This window comes from Cynocephalus volans, chromosome 17, assembly GCF_027409185.1.
Source record: "Cynocephalus volans isolate mCynVol1 chromosome 17, mCynVol1.pri, whole genome shotgun sequence".
Lineage (NCBI taxonomy): Eukaryota > Metazoa > Chordata > Mammalia > Dermoptera > Cynocephalidae > Cynocephalus > Cynocephalus volans.
In genome coordinates, this window is record NC_084476.1 from 6,873,013 (window position 1) to 6,891,128 (window position 18,116).

The 18,116-nt window shown below is 38.2% G+C and overlaps 1 protein-coding gene across 3 annotated transcripts in view; it reads right to left on the reverse strand.

Moving 5' to 3' along the window:
• Positions 1-18,116, reverse strand: part of NUP214 (nucleoporin 214) — a 91,081-nt gene that overhangs the window by 53,953 nt on the left and 19,012 nt on the right. For 2 of the 3 annotated variants that reach the window (XM_063082115.1, XM_063082113.1), the window contains exons 13-21: positions 17,110-17,285; positions 14,784-14,881; positions 11,974-12,060; positions 11,617-11,766; positions 10,499-10,657; positions 7,892-7,995; positions 5,278-5,460; positions 4,475-4,560; positions 4,287-4,370 (exon numbers count right to left, since the gene is read on the reverse strand). In XM_063082115.1, the coding sequence (XP_062938185.1) occupies positions 4,287-4,370; positions 4,475-4,560; positions 5,278-5,460; positions 7,892-7,995; positions 10,499-10,657; positions 11,617-11,766; positions 11,974-12,060; positions 14,784-14,881; positions 17,110-17,285 (1,127 nt within the window). The remainder of the gene's footprint in view (positions 1-4,286; positions 4,371-4,474; positions 4,561-5,277; positions 5,461-7,891; positions 7,996-10,498; positions 10,658-11,616; positions 11,767-11,973; positions 12,061-14,783; positions 14,882-17,109; positions 17,286-18,116) is intronic. The other variant, XM_063082114.1, reaches the window with a different exon arrangement.

Sequence of the window (18,116 nt, forward strand, 5' to 3'; positions counted from 1 at the left end):
AAAATATTTACTATCCGGCCCTTTAAGAAAAAAGTTTGCCAGTACTTGCTCAAGACTGTAGAACTTTCTGTGGTGATGAAATGTTCTATATCTGTGCTTGTGTTCCAGTAGCCACTAATCACATGTGCCTACTGAGCACTTGACATGTGGCTACTGGAACTGCGAGACTGAATTTTTTATTTTGTTTAATTTAAATTAATTTAATTTAAATTTAAGCAGGGTACTGTATTAGATAGCACAACTCTAGAATGTGGAAAAAAACAGTATTGAGATTTATTTTAGCACTAGTTAAGACAGTGTGGTAGTAGTCTTTTCTAATCAGTGTATGAGACCAACAAACATATATACATATATGGATAACTGATTTACAACAAAGGTGGCCCTGCTAAGCAGGGAGGAGAGTCTTTCCAATAAACAGTGTTGGGAGAATCAGATATCTAAATACAAAAAATGACACGTGTCATACTTCATATCATTCACAAAAATCAATTCCAGAGGTATAAACAAAATATGGTATATACATAAAATGAAATACTTTCAAAGATAAAAAGGAATGAACTACTGATACATTTTACATATCATGAGTAAACCTCAAAAACACGATATTAAGTGAAAGAAGCCAAACTAAAAGACTACACATGACTCCATTTATATGTAATTTCTAAAAAAGGCAGATCCATAGAGAAAACAGATCAGTGGTTGCTAGGGGTGGAACAGGGATTATGTGCAAACAAGCATGGGAAAATGTTTTGAGTGATAGAAATGTTCTAGAACTGGAATGTGGTGATGGTTATACAATTCTAGAAATTTACCAAAAATCATCAAACTGTACACATACAACAGGTGAATTTCATAGGTAAATTATACCTCAATGAAATTATTTTTTAAAAAAATCAGTTCCATGTAGATAGAGTTCATCTAATTGTCAAAGGCAATACATGAATGTTTCTAGAAGATAATAAAGGTGCATACATACTCTCACTACCTAGAGATGGAGGATTTCTTAAACAGAACGTGAAAAGTAAAAATTGTGAAAGAAAAGTCTGATAAATCTGACCACTTTAAGATCAAGAACTTCTGTCACCAAAAGACATAAAACTGAGAGGGTAAAAAGGCAAAGTGTGAGTACCTACGATCCACATACCCAACAAAGGGCTGGTATCCAGAATTTATAAAAACTTTTGCAAATCAAATTTAAGACAGATTATCCAATGGATAAGTGAACAAATTACTTTATCAGACACTTCACAGAAGAAGATATCAAAATGATTAACATATAAAAAGGCTCTACTGGAATGATTAAAACACTGACAATATCCAGTTTGGTAAGGATATGGAACAACTGGAACACTCATACATTGATGGTAAAGTATAAACTGGTACAACCACTTTGGAAAACTGTTCAGCAGGATCTACAAAAGCTAAGCACATGGACAGAGAACAAGCCAACAAGGGCACTCCTAGCTATGCAACCAAATGAATAGAGCATGCATGTGCTCCAAGAGACGTGCGCAAGAACGTTCAGAACAACATTCCCTGTGACAACTATAAACTGGAAACAGCACGTGTCCAGCAGGAGTATGGATGAACAACTGCAATACAGTCATACAATGGAATACTACATAGCAACAAAAACAGATAAATGACAGCTACAGGTAACAACATGGATCAATCTTACCAACCTGATGTGGAACAAGAGAAGCTCTTCTAGAGAATAAATGAATGGACTTAAATAGCATGTAGAGACCAAAAACCAGGCAAAACCAAATTACAGTATTTGGGGAGGCATGCTTAACTAGTACAACTCTGAAGGAAAGCAAAGAAAAAAGGAGACTAAAGAGAATGACAATTTAATGCACTGTAGATTTCCTGAATCAGATCCAAAATTTTTTTTTTAAGTCAGCATGTAGGACATAAGTAGGACAATGGGCAAAACTTGAGTACGGACTGTATATTAGATAACAGTATTCCACCCATGTTAAGTTTCCTGAATCTAATAACTTTTTTATGGTTGTAAAAGAGGATGTCCTTGTTTTTAGAGAACACATGCCCAAATATTTAGAAAGGTCCCGTCTGCAACTTATTCTCAAATAGCTCAGCAGAACTAACAATAATATGTATGTGTGTTGGGGGTGCAGGGGGCGGCGAGGGATCGAAGCAACTGTGGCCAATGCTAACTGGTAAATATGGACGAAGTGTAAGTGGGTACTCATTGTATTATTCTTGCAATTAGAGGTTTCAATCTTTTCAAAATAGTAAATTAAAAATAACAAAAAATAAGGGCCGACCCGTGGCTCACTTGGGAGAGCGTGGTGCTGATAATACCAAGTCAAGGTTTAGGATCCCCTTACCGGTCATCTTTCAAAAAAAAAAAAAAAGAATAAATAAAGACTTAATCAGAGATGTGGGTTAAAGATTTGTGAACAAAGATGTTCTGAGTAAAATCCTGGTAACAAGATGAACACTTAACAACAGGGATTGGATAAATAAATTATAGCTGTCTAACACAAGGAAATATTATGCAGTCATTATAAGGCATGGGTTCAAAAACATTTAAAAATAGAAGGGAGAGGAAAGACATGAAATATTATTTTAAATTTTAAATTTCCAATTTTTTTTTATTGTGGTAAAATACATATAACATAAAGTTTAACATCTGAACCATTTTTAAATGTTCAGTTAAGTGGTATTAAGTACATTCACACTGCTGTGCAGCCATCACCATCATCCATCCCCAGAACTATTTTCTTCTCACAAAATTAAAACTCTATACCCATTAAACAGCTGCCCGTCCCCCCCGCTGCCCCCCAGGAAACCACCATTCTCCTTTCTGTCTCTATGAATTTGGTGACTTTAGGTGCCACATATAAATGGAATCATACAATATATGTCTATTTGTGTCTGGCTTATTTCACTCAGCATAATATCCTCAGGGTTCAACTATATTGTAGTATGTGTCAGAATCCCCTTCTATTTTAAGTCTAATTAATATTCCATTGTACGGATACACCATATTTTGATTAACCATTTATCCACTGACAGACACGTTGCTTCCACCTCTTGGCTACTGTAAATAATGCTGCTATGAACAAGGTGTACAAGTATCTCTTTGAGACCCTGTTTTCAATTTTGGGCATATACCTAGAAGTAGAATTGCTAGATCAGATGGTAATTCTCTTTTTAATTTTTTAAGAAACCACCAAGCTGTTTTCTATAGCAGTTGCATCATTTCACATTCCCACCAACAGCATGCAAGGGTTCCAATCTTTCCATACCCTTGACAACACTTGTTATTTCATTCTTTTTTTTATTTTAAGGGCTCAATAATTTTTAGCTAAAAAATAATCAGTTCAGTTGGTTAGAATGCTGTTATAAAACAAAGGTCAATCAAAACTGTTACTATTTTAATCCCAATCTCGTTTTCAAAAAATCAGATTTAGACATGTAAAGAAATAGTTTGAGAGTAAGCTAAAATAACATAAGTGGGGCCATATATGTGAGCTGAGGGACAAACAGTAATTTTTATTCTTCCTACATTTCCCTATTTTTTCCAATTAAAGAGAATGTTTTCTTTAAGTAAGGGAAAAAGGTATTAAAAAATTCACTTGTCTGTGACTATTGCTTACCTAATTTAGCCCTGTATGATTACAGAAAAATTAATAAATCATGGTACAGTAAGATTAAATTTATTTCAGCTATTTTAATTACCAAAAGGCATTTGTTGTTGGTATAAAAAAACAATTTAAACTCAAAACAAGATTTCAAAGAAAAACACAGATATGGGTACTAAAGCAAAGCAAGGTACGCCAGGAGTTGTTTATAACAAATTTTTTTAAAAGACAATTGAGGTAATTTTCTAGACAATTTAATGGCAAAAAAATTTTTTACATCATTTATATGGTTTCTTTTCAACAAGTATTTGACTATTCAGTAGTCTTTTTTCCTTCTTAAGAGAAGCCTTTTTTCCAAATACAATCTTACTCAAAACCCCATACAAATCAGAAAAGTGAGGGCTAAAGCAGAGCCTAGGACCCAGCTCGGCTTACCCCAAACCCTTGGGAATCACTGCCACATAATCTAGGGACTGCAGAAAACATAGTGTAAAAGCCAAAACAACTACCCTGAGCTGCTTCGTTGAGAACATCTATTTAAATTGCTTCTTACTCCATCCACTATTCAGATCGACAACATTCTGGGGAAATTTCCTCAACTGCCTATTAAGAAGCAAAAAGAACACACACACACACACCCCACCCCACCCCCACACCCCCCATCGGGACAATTACCTGGAGCAGTAGATCTCACTGGCGGGGTCTTTCTCTTGGCCAAGAAGTTTCTCAGTTGTGCCTGTTTCACAGGGGACAGTTTAGCTGCAAGAAATTCATGAACCCATAAATGCATAAGACTCGGGTTTTAAGATGTCAGAAGCTGGAGGAGAGCAAAGAGAGCTAAAGACTGGAAAGGGTGCATTTACCTGGTACTTTGGGCAAGGGTTTGTTGTGAGATTCTATGGTGGTTTTCAACAAAGCATTGCGCAGGCTTTCAAGGTGACTGTCAAAACTGAAACAGGATAGTGTTACATACAAACCAACTATGACCTGAGATATCTGAGGCTGTGAGGGGTATACTATTGTCCTCAATATAAATGCAAGAGATGAGAGCATCCTCAATACAGAAACATGCCATCTGATCAATTGATGCAATTAATCCAAAGGGAGAGAGACTGCAACTTTAACGTTATATTCCAACCCCACACCAAACACGATACCATTGGTGGCTTACTATTTAAAGGGCAATTAAAATCTACATATTTGGCCTAAAAGCAGAAACACAAAAGCGCTTGATAACCTCAGGGGTAAACTGTCTAACTGATAGGGTCTAATAGTCTCCCAACTTAAGCCAAATGGCAACTCTGGGCTTCAGAGACAAGTCAGTCCACCTAATCCTATCAGTTAATTTTCAATAAAACACTATTACTATGGTATCTGCTGTGATCTACTGAGCCCCTTTTCATCAGGCACAAAACTAAGTGCTTCACAGACTTAATTTAACTCTCCAACAATCCTACAAGGCAGGTGTTATCATCCCAATTTTTTAGGCAAGGGAACAAAGGATCAGAGAGGGTAAGGAACCTGACCAAGGTGACACAGGTGACAGACCGCAAAGTCACTTTCAAACCGACATCTGAACTACTCTAAGACTATCCCACATTACTCCACAAACATTCATTCAAGCATTCATTCCACCAAATTTATCATGTGAAAGTTTGCTGAACACCTTTGAGTGCTGCTCTGGGAAGGAACAGCCGAGGCAAGGCGCCACTGGGAAGTTTGGTTATAAAGACGGAGCTGCTGGAGACTGTCCACCAGGTGATTCAACCTCTTCCTTTGTTGATTGATGATCTCCCGGTTGTTAGCTAGGGTATTAAACAGTGTCTCTCGCTCTGGTACAAGCAGGCGCCTGTTGACATCAATGAGAAAAGAATTAAATATGAACTGTTTAAGAAAAGGAGCCTCCAACCAAAAAGCCTACAACTCTCCCAGTGAAAACAAAAAATGGACACTAGTGGTCAAGAAAAATCAAGAAATTGCTAGAAAATAAAAAGGGAATGAAAGTCTAATGAAGACAAAATAGAATGAGGAAAGAACAGCTTAGAATACTCAGGACAAGTGTATAGCAGAGGACAGCATAAATTAGGCAAACCCCCAGAGAGGCTCTGAAAATGCTGGAGTAAGATGGGAGTCAAGAACAGAAGGAAAACTTCATTCAGCTGTATACTCAGAACATATGTATCTTTCTGTATGTAAATTATATTAAATAACAAGAAAAAAACCCAGGTTCACTCTAAGTCTATGGGAGCCAGTCATTTCTTCAGACTGCTGTCAAGAAACAGTGACATAGCACAGCACTTAGCACTAGGGACATAACCCACCCAAAAGAACTAAAACAAGACAAGGATAACAGTAGCTGCCTCTGGAAAGTAGGTGAAAGGGTGGAAATGGATAAGTCTAGATTCTTCTGTTTTTCATTATAAATCCTTATTGTCTTTTTAAAAATTATCTTGATTATTAATTTGGAGACAAGGGGAGGGAAGACTATACAGATAAAAACAAAACGAGTGGTCCTATGTCAGTTACAAATCAACAGTTTTCTTTGCTATCATATGTCAATACACATATTTTGCCTCAACACTAATCATGGAATGAAAAATGCTTACGCTGAACAGAAATTTCTGGTTTTACTTCCTCTTTTCCCGTTACCTCCTTGAGGAGTCCAGAGATAGCTAACTGCTTCTGGTGACAAGGAGGTCAACATAAATTAAAAAGGCATTTCAGTGAGATACAAGGTAGTATTTAGAGATGGGCCTAAAACACAGAAGTGCTATCAAAACAGAAAAGTGTATAAATTTAAGAATCTGAACTCTGCTGAAAGGAAACTCAGAAAAGCATAGTAAGTAGTAAATCCATGGGGTTGTCATAAAGGAAAAGAAAGCTTAGCTTCTCTGTTAGCATCACGCATTTTTTAAAAAAGCCAACTTACTAATTAGCAATGAGAAAGTCAAGCAAAGCAAAAGGTTCACACTGGCAGGTCAGGCTATTCTCTCCCTTGTGGGAATGCAACGCATATGGGTGGACATGAATCAGAACCAGGGGAGTGAGCTATGAAATCTCTATTGGAGCCCAGCTACCCATGGGGACAAGTGTTCCAGGTCCCAGGCCATAGAATCCTCCCCCTGGACAGTGTGAAATCTCTAATGGAGCTCTCACTTGCCCATGGGGACAAGCGCTCCAGGCCCCAGACCCCAGAATCCTCCCTCTGGACAGTGTAGGTGGGGAGAGCTTCTCACCTCTATCTCCCCGTACCTATGCTCCAAGCTGGGGGTCCTCAGGTCAGGGCTCTTTAGCCTTTCTCCACATAGCACAAAGTAATTTACTCAATTCTGCTTTCTAAATTATAAACACATTCTAGGCCCGTCCCTGACATCAAACCCAGAATGCCCCACTGAAAGGTTTGTAAACAAGCAAACAGACCATTTCTTGGTTTGTTTCCATACAGGGCTAACCATATTTATCAAATGGAGGTGTTCCAGAAATCTAACATTTTGAGGAAAGATGTTTTTCAGATTTCTTATGGTCACTTACTGTTCTCACAGTGTACTGAATCTATTCGTTCTGGAAAATATACGGCACAAAACCAAACATACAGGGAAGGAAACTAGGCTAAACGGTTTCTGCATGCCTTTGCCATCATTCTTCTCAAACTTTTAATTATCCACACTAATTAGGAATGTTTTTTCCAAAACAAAATTTGGAATATACAGAAAAGTATAAAGGAAAATATCTTCTCAATCCTGTTTTGCACGTATAACTGTAAATATTCTGATAGATAGATCTATCTACTGCTAGTCTCTTTTCTACACTTGCACCTCCACATTGAGATCACCCAGTATGCTTGTCTTACCTTTTTCTGATTGGTTATATTTTATATATTGTATCTAATAGTTACGGTGATACAATTACATACTTTATACATTTTATGTAGCACAGAAAATATATTTAATTTTTTTTTTTGTATAAGCATGCTATTCAATAGTTATATAGTACTTTGTAGTAAGAAAAAAAAAATGTGATCACATTTATTCAACCATTCCTCTACTTTTGAATAATTAGGTTGAATCCAATTCTTCACTATCATAAACTGTGGTCCAATATAAATTTTTATGTAAATTGCTGTATCGATTATTTCTGTAGAAAAGCTTTCTAGAATTAGAATGACCGTGTCAAAAGAATGATATGTTTCTAGGGATTTTAAACATGTTACTAAATCATATTTTAAAATAGGCAATAGCTATATCTACTCCAACCTGTGGTGGGTAAGAGATCTTGCTCACTTTTGTTTTTTCTTTTGTTCCAGATGCCGATCCCACTCCAAGTCTAGAACATCATTCACATCTTGGACAGCAAATTTCACATATTGATGAAGACGCCGAATTTCCTACAAGAAAAAAATCAAAAGGCAAATGACTCATTTTTCTGGTAGCATGTGAGAAGATGGATCAAAACAGACAAAATTTTGATATATTTCTATATTGAGAACCATAATGAACATGGAAAAACAGAAAGTCAATTTCTTTAATAGTGTGACAGAGAGGTGGTACAAAGAAAAGGGAAACAGAATGGGTGTGTCTGCCTAGGGCCCCTAGGGAACAAATGTTCTCACTTAGTTCTCATTTTTCAGCTCCTGTAAAGTATCTCAACATGCTCTGGGAATTTTCCACTGCACTCTGGTACTCAGTACATCCATTTAGTTTTTACTCTCCTACCCATGAAATTAACTGTAATACAGATAAAACTATCATACAAAACAGTGCTGAACATAATTCTGAACCTATGTATTCACAGTATAAAACATAAATCTCTCATCAGTTCAGAAATATTCATCTCTTTTCAAAAACGTAGAATGGTATCAGCACTAGAGACTGAATTCACCATTATTAAAATTCTTACCTAGTTAACTTATAGACCTGTAATGATTTCCTTTAAATTTTGGGCCACTGTAACCTTCATGGCTATGCAACTTGACTCTCAAAAATTAAAGAAACATTCAATTAAAATATGTACACAAACGAAGACAGTGTGTTATATATTGGGGAAAGCTCTTTACATTTGTCCAAAGATCTTATTATATTTAAATGTATTTTCAAAATTATCCTTAGATAAGGGTATATATCCCAACTGAAAAAAGAGAAAATGTTATTTAACAAGAGCCAAGCTGATTCAAGGAAAGTAGCAATAATCTTAGTAGCAAATATAAATTTCATTGCAACACTCACTGACCACAGGAGGTTCTTTGACCACTTCCATGTGGCTGCACCTCTGCATTAGCCAATGCTATTTCTTCTGAGTGCTCTCCCAGTTTTGTCTACCAGCAAAATCCAATTCTTCCTTCAAGACTTATCACAACTACTACTTTTCTGTGGCTTAGCTGCTCCCTAACCTGTGGTCCCACAGCAACACATCACACATTAAATCTACTCATTTGTCTTTCTGTCACTTACCCAGCTGTAGGGCTTATACACTGCAGCACAGTGGTTAAGAGCACAGGCTCTGGAGTCAGACTGCCTAGGTTCAAGGGTCTAAGATTTACTAGTGGTGAAACCTGGACAGTTTCAGTATCTCAATTTCCTCATCTTTGCTTTGTACATATGAAGCACTCAATATATGCCAACTATTACTGCCTGCTTAGCACCATGAAAAAAGAAAATTATTTCCTTTTGAATGGAGTAAGTGTCCCCCTAAAGCTGTACACTCTCCTCTTAGTTTGGCAACAGAGCGAGAGCTGAAAAAGGCACTTAGGAAGAACATGTAACTAGAAAGCAGCGTGGAGGCCTGTAACTTGATGAGCAGCCAGGCAGGCAGGCGGCTCTCTCTTGCAAAGAGAGAGAACGTCTGTAGTGGAAGGAGGATGCATGAGGAATACCAGAGGCCTATGGAACACAGTAGGCTTTCCTCGACCTTTCTAGGAGAAGGGACAGTTTCTCTCATTTCCTACTGTCATAGGTTTACCAGGTGTGGGATAGAAATGGTGGGAACAGTACAGTCTAGGGCCTCAAATTCTCTGAGGCAGGAGGAGCTCATCACACCCGCAGACCCCACATCTGAGGTGAGGAAGACCAGAGCTGCCTACTGCGCTCTTCCCACTGGGATTCTAGGCGACAGTGAGGAGACAGAAGATGATCCCACACTAAGGCTAGAAACACAATGATTTTGGATAAACTGAAAAATGGAAAACAAAATCTGATTAGCTAAAGCAGAGATTAAGAATTAATGAGGGCTGGCTGGTTAGTTCAGCTGGTTAGAGCAAAGTGCTATAACACCAAGGTCAAGGGTTCGGATCCCCGTACTGACCAGTGCCCTCCCAAAACCCAAAAACGCCACAAAAAATAAAAAAAATATTAACAACAACAAAAAAAACAACTTTGCTAAAATATGGCACATAGGAAAGAGCCCGGGAAGTTACAGGTTTCAATTCTGGTTTCCCTCTTATTAAGCCAACATGACCGTGGGCAAGCTACTTAGCCTAGGAAGCTCTATTTCCTTATCTGTACAACGAGATCAATAACTCTCACCTTGCAGAGCAGCTGGTTTTGAAGACAAGAAATAATGCATAACAAACAGCTAACAGATTACCTGGCACTCAAGAAATAGTTACTACTTTAAAAATTCTTATTCATGATTTGATTCATAAATACATCTGTTTCAAAAGAGTACTCTCTACCAAACTTAAAGTCTAATAAAGAAGTCTATTTTTTAAAAATAAAAAAGTGGAAAACTGTGCTATTTTCTTTGCTGCAGTTAAGGAAGTTTATAGACAGTATGGTAAATTATCAGCAGAAAATCAACTTTATATGGGACTGTCATACCTTAAAAAAAGTATAGCAATTGAGGCATGAGTTCATTTTTAAATCTTTGCAATAGATGTAAATAGATTCTCCTACCTGGAGCTGAGCTTCACTTTTTGGATCCAGTGGCCTCTTATAAAGTAAATGGAGATACCCAGAGTCACGATTTCTTTCATTTTGTTCTCTGGCTTCTTCAACCCCTGCGAAGCCCTCAAGTAAAGTTGTTTTCAGGGTACTTATATCTCCATGAAGAGACTAGAAAAGGTACAAGAATGTATTGGTACAAAAACGTGTATTTCCAGGAAATGAAACCTTTGTGTCTGGATCAAGGAAAGTGGTGTTTCTCAAAAAGAAAAATTTCACTGCTTACAAAGAAAGACACTAATGATTGTTTTTTTTAAAATTATTTTTTGTCCTCACTAAAAAGATATATTCTAATGACTAGAAACTCAGGAAATAAGAAAAGTATTGGCAATACTCATAATCCTACTACCTGAAGACAATCACTGCTAACACCCTGGAGAATGTCCAAGCATGTCATTTAAGACGAGAACTCTATAGAGTCAGTGTGAACTGTGATCCTGGCACTACCATTCACTAAATGGATGACTTTCAACAAATTACTTCACCTTTTTAAGCCGTGTTTCCTGACTTGCAAAATAGAGAGAGTAATAGTACATACCACACAGGAAAATTGGGAGGATTCAGTGAGATAATACAAATAAAATGTTTCCCACGGTGCCACTGGTACATATTAAGTAGTAATAACAGTAACAATAAATAACACTATTAACAAATATTTGATATTTTTATACTGTATTTGCTCTAAAATATTCTGCCTTTTTTTTAACCTAACACTATTTTTTTAAAAAAGGAAATTTTCAAACATACCTAAACTAAATTAATAACTATAATAAACTTTTGTGGAATGCCTAGTATGTGCCAAAGGGGTAGGGTAGAAACTATTATTATTCCATTTTACAGATGAGAAACCTGAAATAGAGTAGCTGGTTTAACTTGCCCACAGTCACAAAATGTATTAGAGTAAGTGCCAAAGGCAGGATTTGAACTCAGGCATTCCTAGGTAAACTACTCAGCCACATAAACAATGCCGGTGGTCCCTGAAGAGATAAAGTATATAAAACCATGGCGTGCTAGGAGAACAATTTTTAAAAATGTAATTCAACCCAGGAAAAATATCCCTAGATACAAACCTCTGTGGTGTCTTTAATCTCCAGAAGAAAAGTGTGCAAGTCGTCTGACTCTGTGCGCAGAACCTTCATCTCCTCAGAGGTGCCCACTTGGAAACAGGCTTTGGAAGTTCGGACTTTCAGCTCTTCCAGCTCCTTCTGAAAGTGTGCAATCTGTAGGAGCCACAAACAAGGAAACAACTCAGTCTAAACGGCATGGCAGAGGTGGCACTGCTCCTGCTCCTCCTGACAGCATGGGCTCCTGGTCTGGGTGAGAGTCAATGCTAGAGTAAACTAGTCGTGGAGGAGCCTGCACTCAGAGCCATTCAAGTCTCACTGTCAGAGCTACTTCCAGAAAAAATCCCCAGGATACAAATTTACCTCCTCCCCGATTCCAGCCATCACAGGATCTGAATCCTTCCACTGATGTCCCTGCTTTTCTGTAACAGGAGGCTGAAGTGACTTAGCCTGAAATGGAAGGCAAAACATTTAAAAATGAATCCTATACTATAAGTTAAGGTTGCTAGAAGCAATCACGCTAGTGCCTATCATATGCAGAGACACCCCACAATCACTATTCCAACACTCATTTTTCTGAACCTATATTTAACAGGTCTCTACTTTGTATAAGGCTTGCTCTAGACAGTAGAGATAGATGGGAACAAGACAAATGAGGTCCCTATTCTCAAGGAACTTACTTTCTACTGGGACAAGGTGGATAATAAAAGGTAAACATGTCAAATAATTTCCGCTGATGAATAAATAGGAAAACAAAGAGAATAAACAAGGGTACTACCTCAGATGAGATGGACAAAAAAGCCTTCACTGAGGGCTGCCATCTGAACTGAGGCTGCAAGAAGTAAGGGAGAAAGCTATGGGAAGATCCAGGGCAGCACCTCCTAGGCAGTGAGAAGTGCAAGTGCCAAGACCTTGAGGCAGGAAGACCTTGGCCAGGCAAGAGAGAAAGTAAATGTGGGAGAAGGGTGCTGGAGAGGGCAGAGATGGGGTCAGGGAGGCAGGCAGGGGCAGGTTACATAAGGCCACACCTACGAGCTTGGATTCTATTCTAGATGTGCTGGAAAGCTACTACTGGTGTTTTAGAAGAGTTTAAATGACTATTTGATTTATGATTTAAAAGGTCCCTCTTGCTGCTCTCTAGAACAGGGATGGCAGTGAGAGGTAGGAACCAAAATAGGGAAAGCAGTTAGGAGGCTAATGAGGTAAGAGATGGCAATGCCTGATGCAAGACACTAGCAAGGGGACAGAGGTGTGGGCTTATGATGTGCGACACAGTAAAGGGTGGAGCTGACAGGACCTCCTGCTAGTCTGGACTGAGAAAGGTGCTGTTAAAGGAAAGAGAAATCCAGGGCCGAGCCCGTGGCGCACTCGGTAGAGTGCTGCGCTGGGAGCGCGGCGACGCTCCCGCCGCGCCACGGGTTCGGATCCTATATAGGAATGACCAGTGCACTCACTGGCTGAGTGCCGGTCACGAAAAAACGACAAAAAAAAAAAAAAAAAAAGAGAAATCCAGAATGCTCCTGAGTTCGGGGCTTATGCAAACACCTGATTTGTTAGTGTTACTTACTGAGACTGGAACGCTAGAAAAGGAATCTGGGGGAGATAGAAATCAAGAGTTCTACTTTAGTGATGTTATAACTCAAGATGCCTTTTAGACTATTTGGTATGTAAAATAACTAATATTAGAGAGGTTTTAGACTGCACAAGCATCCACTAAAATAGCAAACATTTCTTTTACAAATACCATATTTCACACATTATGCCACAAGCTAGAGCTGTGACCTATGTGTCCAGTTCAGGTGTGTGCGGTGGATCGGGGGGAGGGTTGGTTGGGGGAGACAAAATAGGAAAAGACGTCACTCCTGTTCCCAGGGCACTCAAACAATCAGGTGAGAAACTGACATACAATTCTCTTTACATTAAACCATAAAAATAAACTGAGATGATCGCAAATCTAAATATGGAAAATAAAATAATAAAGCTTTTAGAGAAACAAAAGAAAATATCTTTTTGTTTTTTGTCCATTTGTGGCTGGCTGGTACAGGGATCTGAAGGACAATATCTTTTTGACCTTGGAATAGGAAACGATTTCTACCACAAAACACGAAAAGCACTAATCATAAAAGAAAAGAATTGATACACTCAACTACATTAAAATTAAGAACTTACATTTATCAAAAGAAACCAAAAAGAGAATGAATAGGCAATGCGCAGAGTGAAAAAGTATTTGGATTATGTGTGTCTATATCCAAGGAACTAACTCTTAAAAATCAATAAGAAAAAGACAAACAATCCAATAGAAAAATAGGCTTAAGGAATGAATAGACACTGCATGGAAGAAAATATCCTAATACTCAATAATCATACGAAAAAAGCTCAATTTTGCTGGTCATTAGGGAAATACAAATTAAAATCACAAAATACAACAATAAAAGATGACAAATACCAAGACTGGCAAGGATGTAGAGTCGCTGGAAGTCAGATATACTCCAAGTGGCAATGTACCAAAGCGGAATGTATGTATAGTCTATGATACAGCAATTCCACTCCAGGTATATGCCCAACAGAAATGTGTACATATGTTCACCAGAAGGCATCAAGTAGACTGGTCACAGGGACACTATTCAATAACAGTTGAAACCTGGAAACCACTCAAGGGCCCATCAAGAGTAGATATTGATAAATCTCTCAAACACAATGTTGAGCAAAACAGCAAGATGTAAGAATACATACTGTATGATTCTACTGGACGGAAGGTACAAGTAGGCTAACCTAATATATGCTGTTAGAAATCAAGATAGTGGGTACTCTTTGGCAAAGGTAGTGACTAGAAGGGGACACATGAGGAGGAATTCTGGGGTCCTGGGTGTCTGTTTCTCGATCCGGGTACTAGTTACCAAGTGGTGTTCAGTTGATGACAGTTCACTGAGTGGCATACATATGATGTATTCTTTTTTCTATGTGTATTATACATGAATAAAAAGTTAAATACATAAATGTCTTTCATGAGAATACAAGTATTCAAACGTCATATTTTGATATTTCCTATAACATAGTCCTAATTACTATTTCCAATGTCTGAATTCTAAGATATGAAAACACATTTTACTAACATGTATGCCTGGGGCAGTAAATTAGTAAACACAAGCATTGTAAGCTAAATTTAAACATACCTGGGGAGAGGCTGACTTTGCCACTAGAGGCGTTATCCTGGGTGATTTCTGTACCATTGAGGGCACTGGATTTGGACTGCTCTGAGCAGATCGTCCTGCTAGAATAAAAAGTCAGTTAAAACAGACAGTATTTGTCCCCATTATTTCTTCCATCACAAATGTCCTTGCTCCAACTCTAAGGAAATAAGTTTCATATCCTACTTTGATGATCTCTGTTAAAGAGTGATAACCACCAGTATGTTAGCCTCTACTCCAAGATAATGAAAAAACATTTACTAAGAAGTTTAGGTATGAAATCTTCTTATAAAGCAGATAAAACTTCAGTGTCTGTGATAACAGGTATGTGTATTCGTACGCAGAGCCAGGAGGCTGGCCATTTAGCCTACTCTTACTCTCCGCAGAGGCTCCAGATGCACTCTGGAACTTGGGAACTGACGCACCAGACTAGAGAAATAACCCCCATCACCTTGTGAGAACTCACAGGGTCTTCAGGACCCTCTTGGAAGCCTCTAAAGTCTCACTCTATTGCACATTAAAATCACTTAGAGAACTTTTAAAAAACAAACACACCATAAACTCATACCCAAGCCTCATCCTCAGAGAGTCTGACTAAAATGTTAGGTAGTAGATCCCCCAGTAGATCTAGTGTGCAGATGGGACTGAGACCTGATAAGCTAGGATGCTCAGACTTTTAAGAATTTAACAATGATGATAGTAGATGGTGGGTGGTGAGCAGTGGAAAGAGAGAAAGTATATATGTGTTATGGTTCAAGTGTTCGCTCCCAAACTGTAAAGAGGTGTGAAAAGACCAAGGCAATGCTTCTTAACTTTTTGGGTCATAAACAGATGCTTTTCATAGTCTTATGAAAAGTCCTGGAATGAGGTGATTTTGGCCTTTATAGGACAGCCCTTTCTCCTAAGCAACAGGAAAAGAGCAAAGACTTCAGGAATTTCACAGCTCACTGCATGCTCAGTATTTATCAGAATAAAATTATTTCTGACCCTAAACATCCAAATGGCTGCCCAAATATGTCTAGTTAGGTATTATTGCTAGCATTCATGAAAATAACCATCTTAAAAACTGAGACAGACCTGGCAAACACCACCTTACCCATGTGAGCAAACTTAACATCACCTATGTCAAGACAAAATGAAATCATGTGATGTGATGCACATTGCAACTGTGGTATTACTACCTAAAATCGTTAGCCTGAATCTCATCACATGGAAACAACCAAATCCAAATTGAGACAGTCCACAGAACTACTGGCCTGGCCTACTCACAAATGTTGATGTGGTGAAAGACAAAAAAGGCTGAAAAACTATTTGAGATCAAGTGAGATTGATGAGAAAGAAACAATGCATGTTTGATCTCCTACTGGCTCCAGGATTGGAGGGGGGAAAAAGGCTACAAAAACATTGGAACAGCTGGCCGATTAGCCCAGTTGGTTAGAGCACAGTGTTATAACACCAAGGTCAAGGGTTTGGATCCCTGAACTGGCCAGTCGCCAAGAAAAAAAAGAAAAAAAAAAAAAACATTGGGACAATCGTGGAAATGTGAATATGGACTGTAGATTAGATTGTTTTAAATTTCTCGAGTCTGATAATGTATTGTGTGTCCTTGTTTTTAGGAGATATACACTTAAGTATCGAGGGGTGAAGTGTTTCATAATGTCTGCAATTAACTCAAATGTTTTAGAAAAATAATCACATAAAAAAAGAAAGAGATAAAGCAAATGATACAAAATGTTAGCAAATGCTGAATCTTGGTAAAGTGCACAGTATTAATCATATAATTTTTGCAACCTCTCTGTAGGTCCAAAGGGGAGGAAAAAAAGACAGACTAGGTACCATAAAGTTTGCCCATAAAGTTTTATAATGAACTTCAACTCAGCTTGTCTATAATGACCTCCATTTGTGATCTTTATTTAATAAACTTCTTGCTGAAAATGCAAATACAGTCAGCAGGGGCAATAAGCCTAAGCATCACTGCAGGCTCTTTTCTTCTGTGCATCTTAAAGGACTGCTCTGTAACTGACCTTCAGCCGGCTCCACACCAAGATAAATGCCCAATGGCAAGACACTTCCCTTTGAATCATCAAGTACACTCAGCTCCACGTGAAGTGAGAGAAAAGCCTGGCACCATTCAAGCCACTGCAAATCTCCCAATTCAGAGTATGCATGTTATAGCACATTAGTGTGAGACATAGGAAGCAAGAAAAAATAATCTTGTCCAACTATGTTACCCAGGATTCTTAACAATATTGAAACTGTTAATCTGAGAAGACAGGACTGAGGTCTAAAGTAGTTTGTGCTTAAATCATACCTGATGGTGAGGGAGAGACTGAGGTCTTCAATGACAAGGAACTGGATGATGCTGAGAGAGGCGTGGGGTGGCTGAGAGGTGCAGAAGCAGCTGGCCTGGGAGTGGAAGAGAAGGGCAGCATCAAGGGTGCACTCTGGGAGCTATTAGTAGGAGCAGAGGTAGCCACGGCCGTAAACCTGAAGATGGAAGAACAGCCTGCTAGACGATTCTTTCATACTGGTCATGAACAATGTCATCAAAGGATAACTACCAACCATACTTTTTTTTTTTGTGGCTGGCCAGTATGGAGATCTGACCTTGGTGTTATCACACTGGGCTCTTACCAACTGAGTTAAACGGCCAGCCCCACTATCCACACTTTATTGCTTTCAGAAAACATAAATGTTTAGCTATTTCCTATGAAAGGTGAAAATTGCAAGAAAACATTTATTTTATCATCTGTTTATTTAGGAAGAAATTATTCAACTAAAATATCAAATACTTAACTTGACAATGATACTAAATTTATAATATGAAATACTTATTTTCTATTCTATCAAGCTGAGTTTTTTAAAAAAAGGGGTGGGGGGAGTAGAACCCAATTATGCTTAGGAGAGCTTAGTACTTTCCCCTTGCCAAGGAAAAAAACTCATTTTGGGGGTGATCATCTCCTCCGGGGCATGAAAAAGGAAGAGGAAAGCAGGTCACCATCTTTGGGATATTTATGGTCTGATGTGAACGTTAAGTCAGTTCCACCGAAGAGCAAAAGTCTATATATTCAGCATTATATGACTGGTCACATAAATTATGGTCCAGTCAACAAAATGGAATACTATGCAACCAACAGAATGAAGTATCTGTGTGCTGATTTAATATTAAGAATAACAGTGGCGGCAGGACCACTACCACCACAGCAACAAGAGATAGTACAGAAAAAAGCATATTCAATGGTTATCTTGGAGGTGTTATAAAATATAAGGGATTGCTTCCTTCAAAAAGCTTATATTCTAGTGGGGAGAATAGAACAA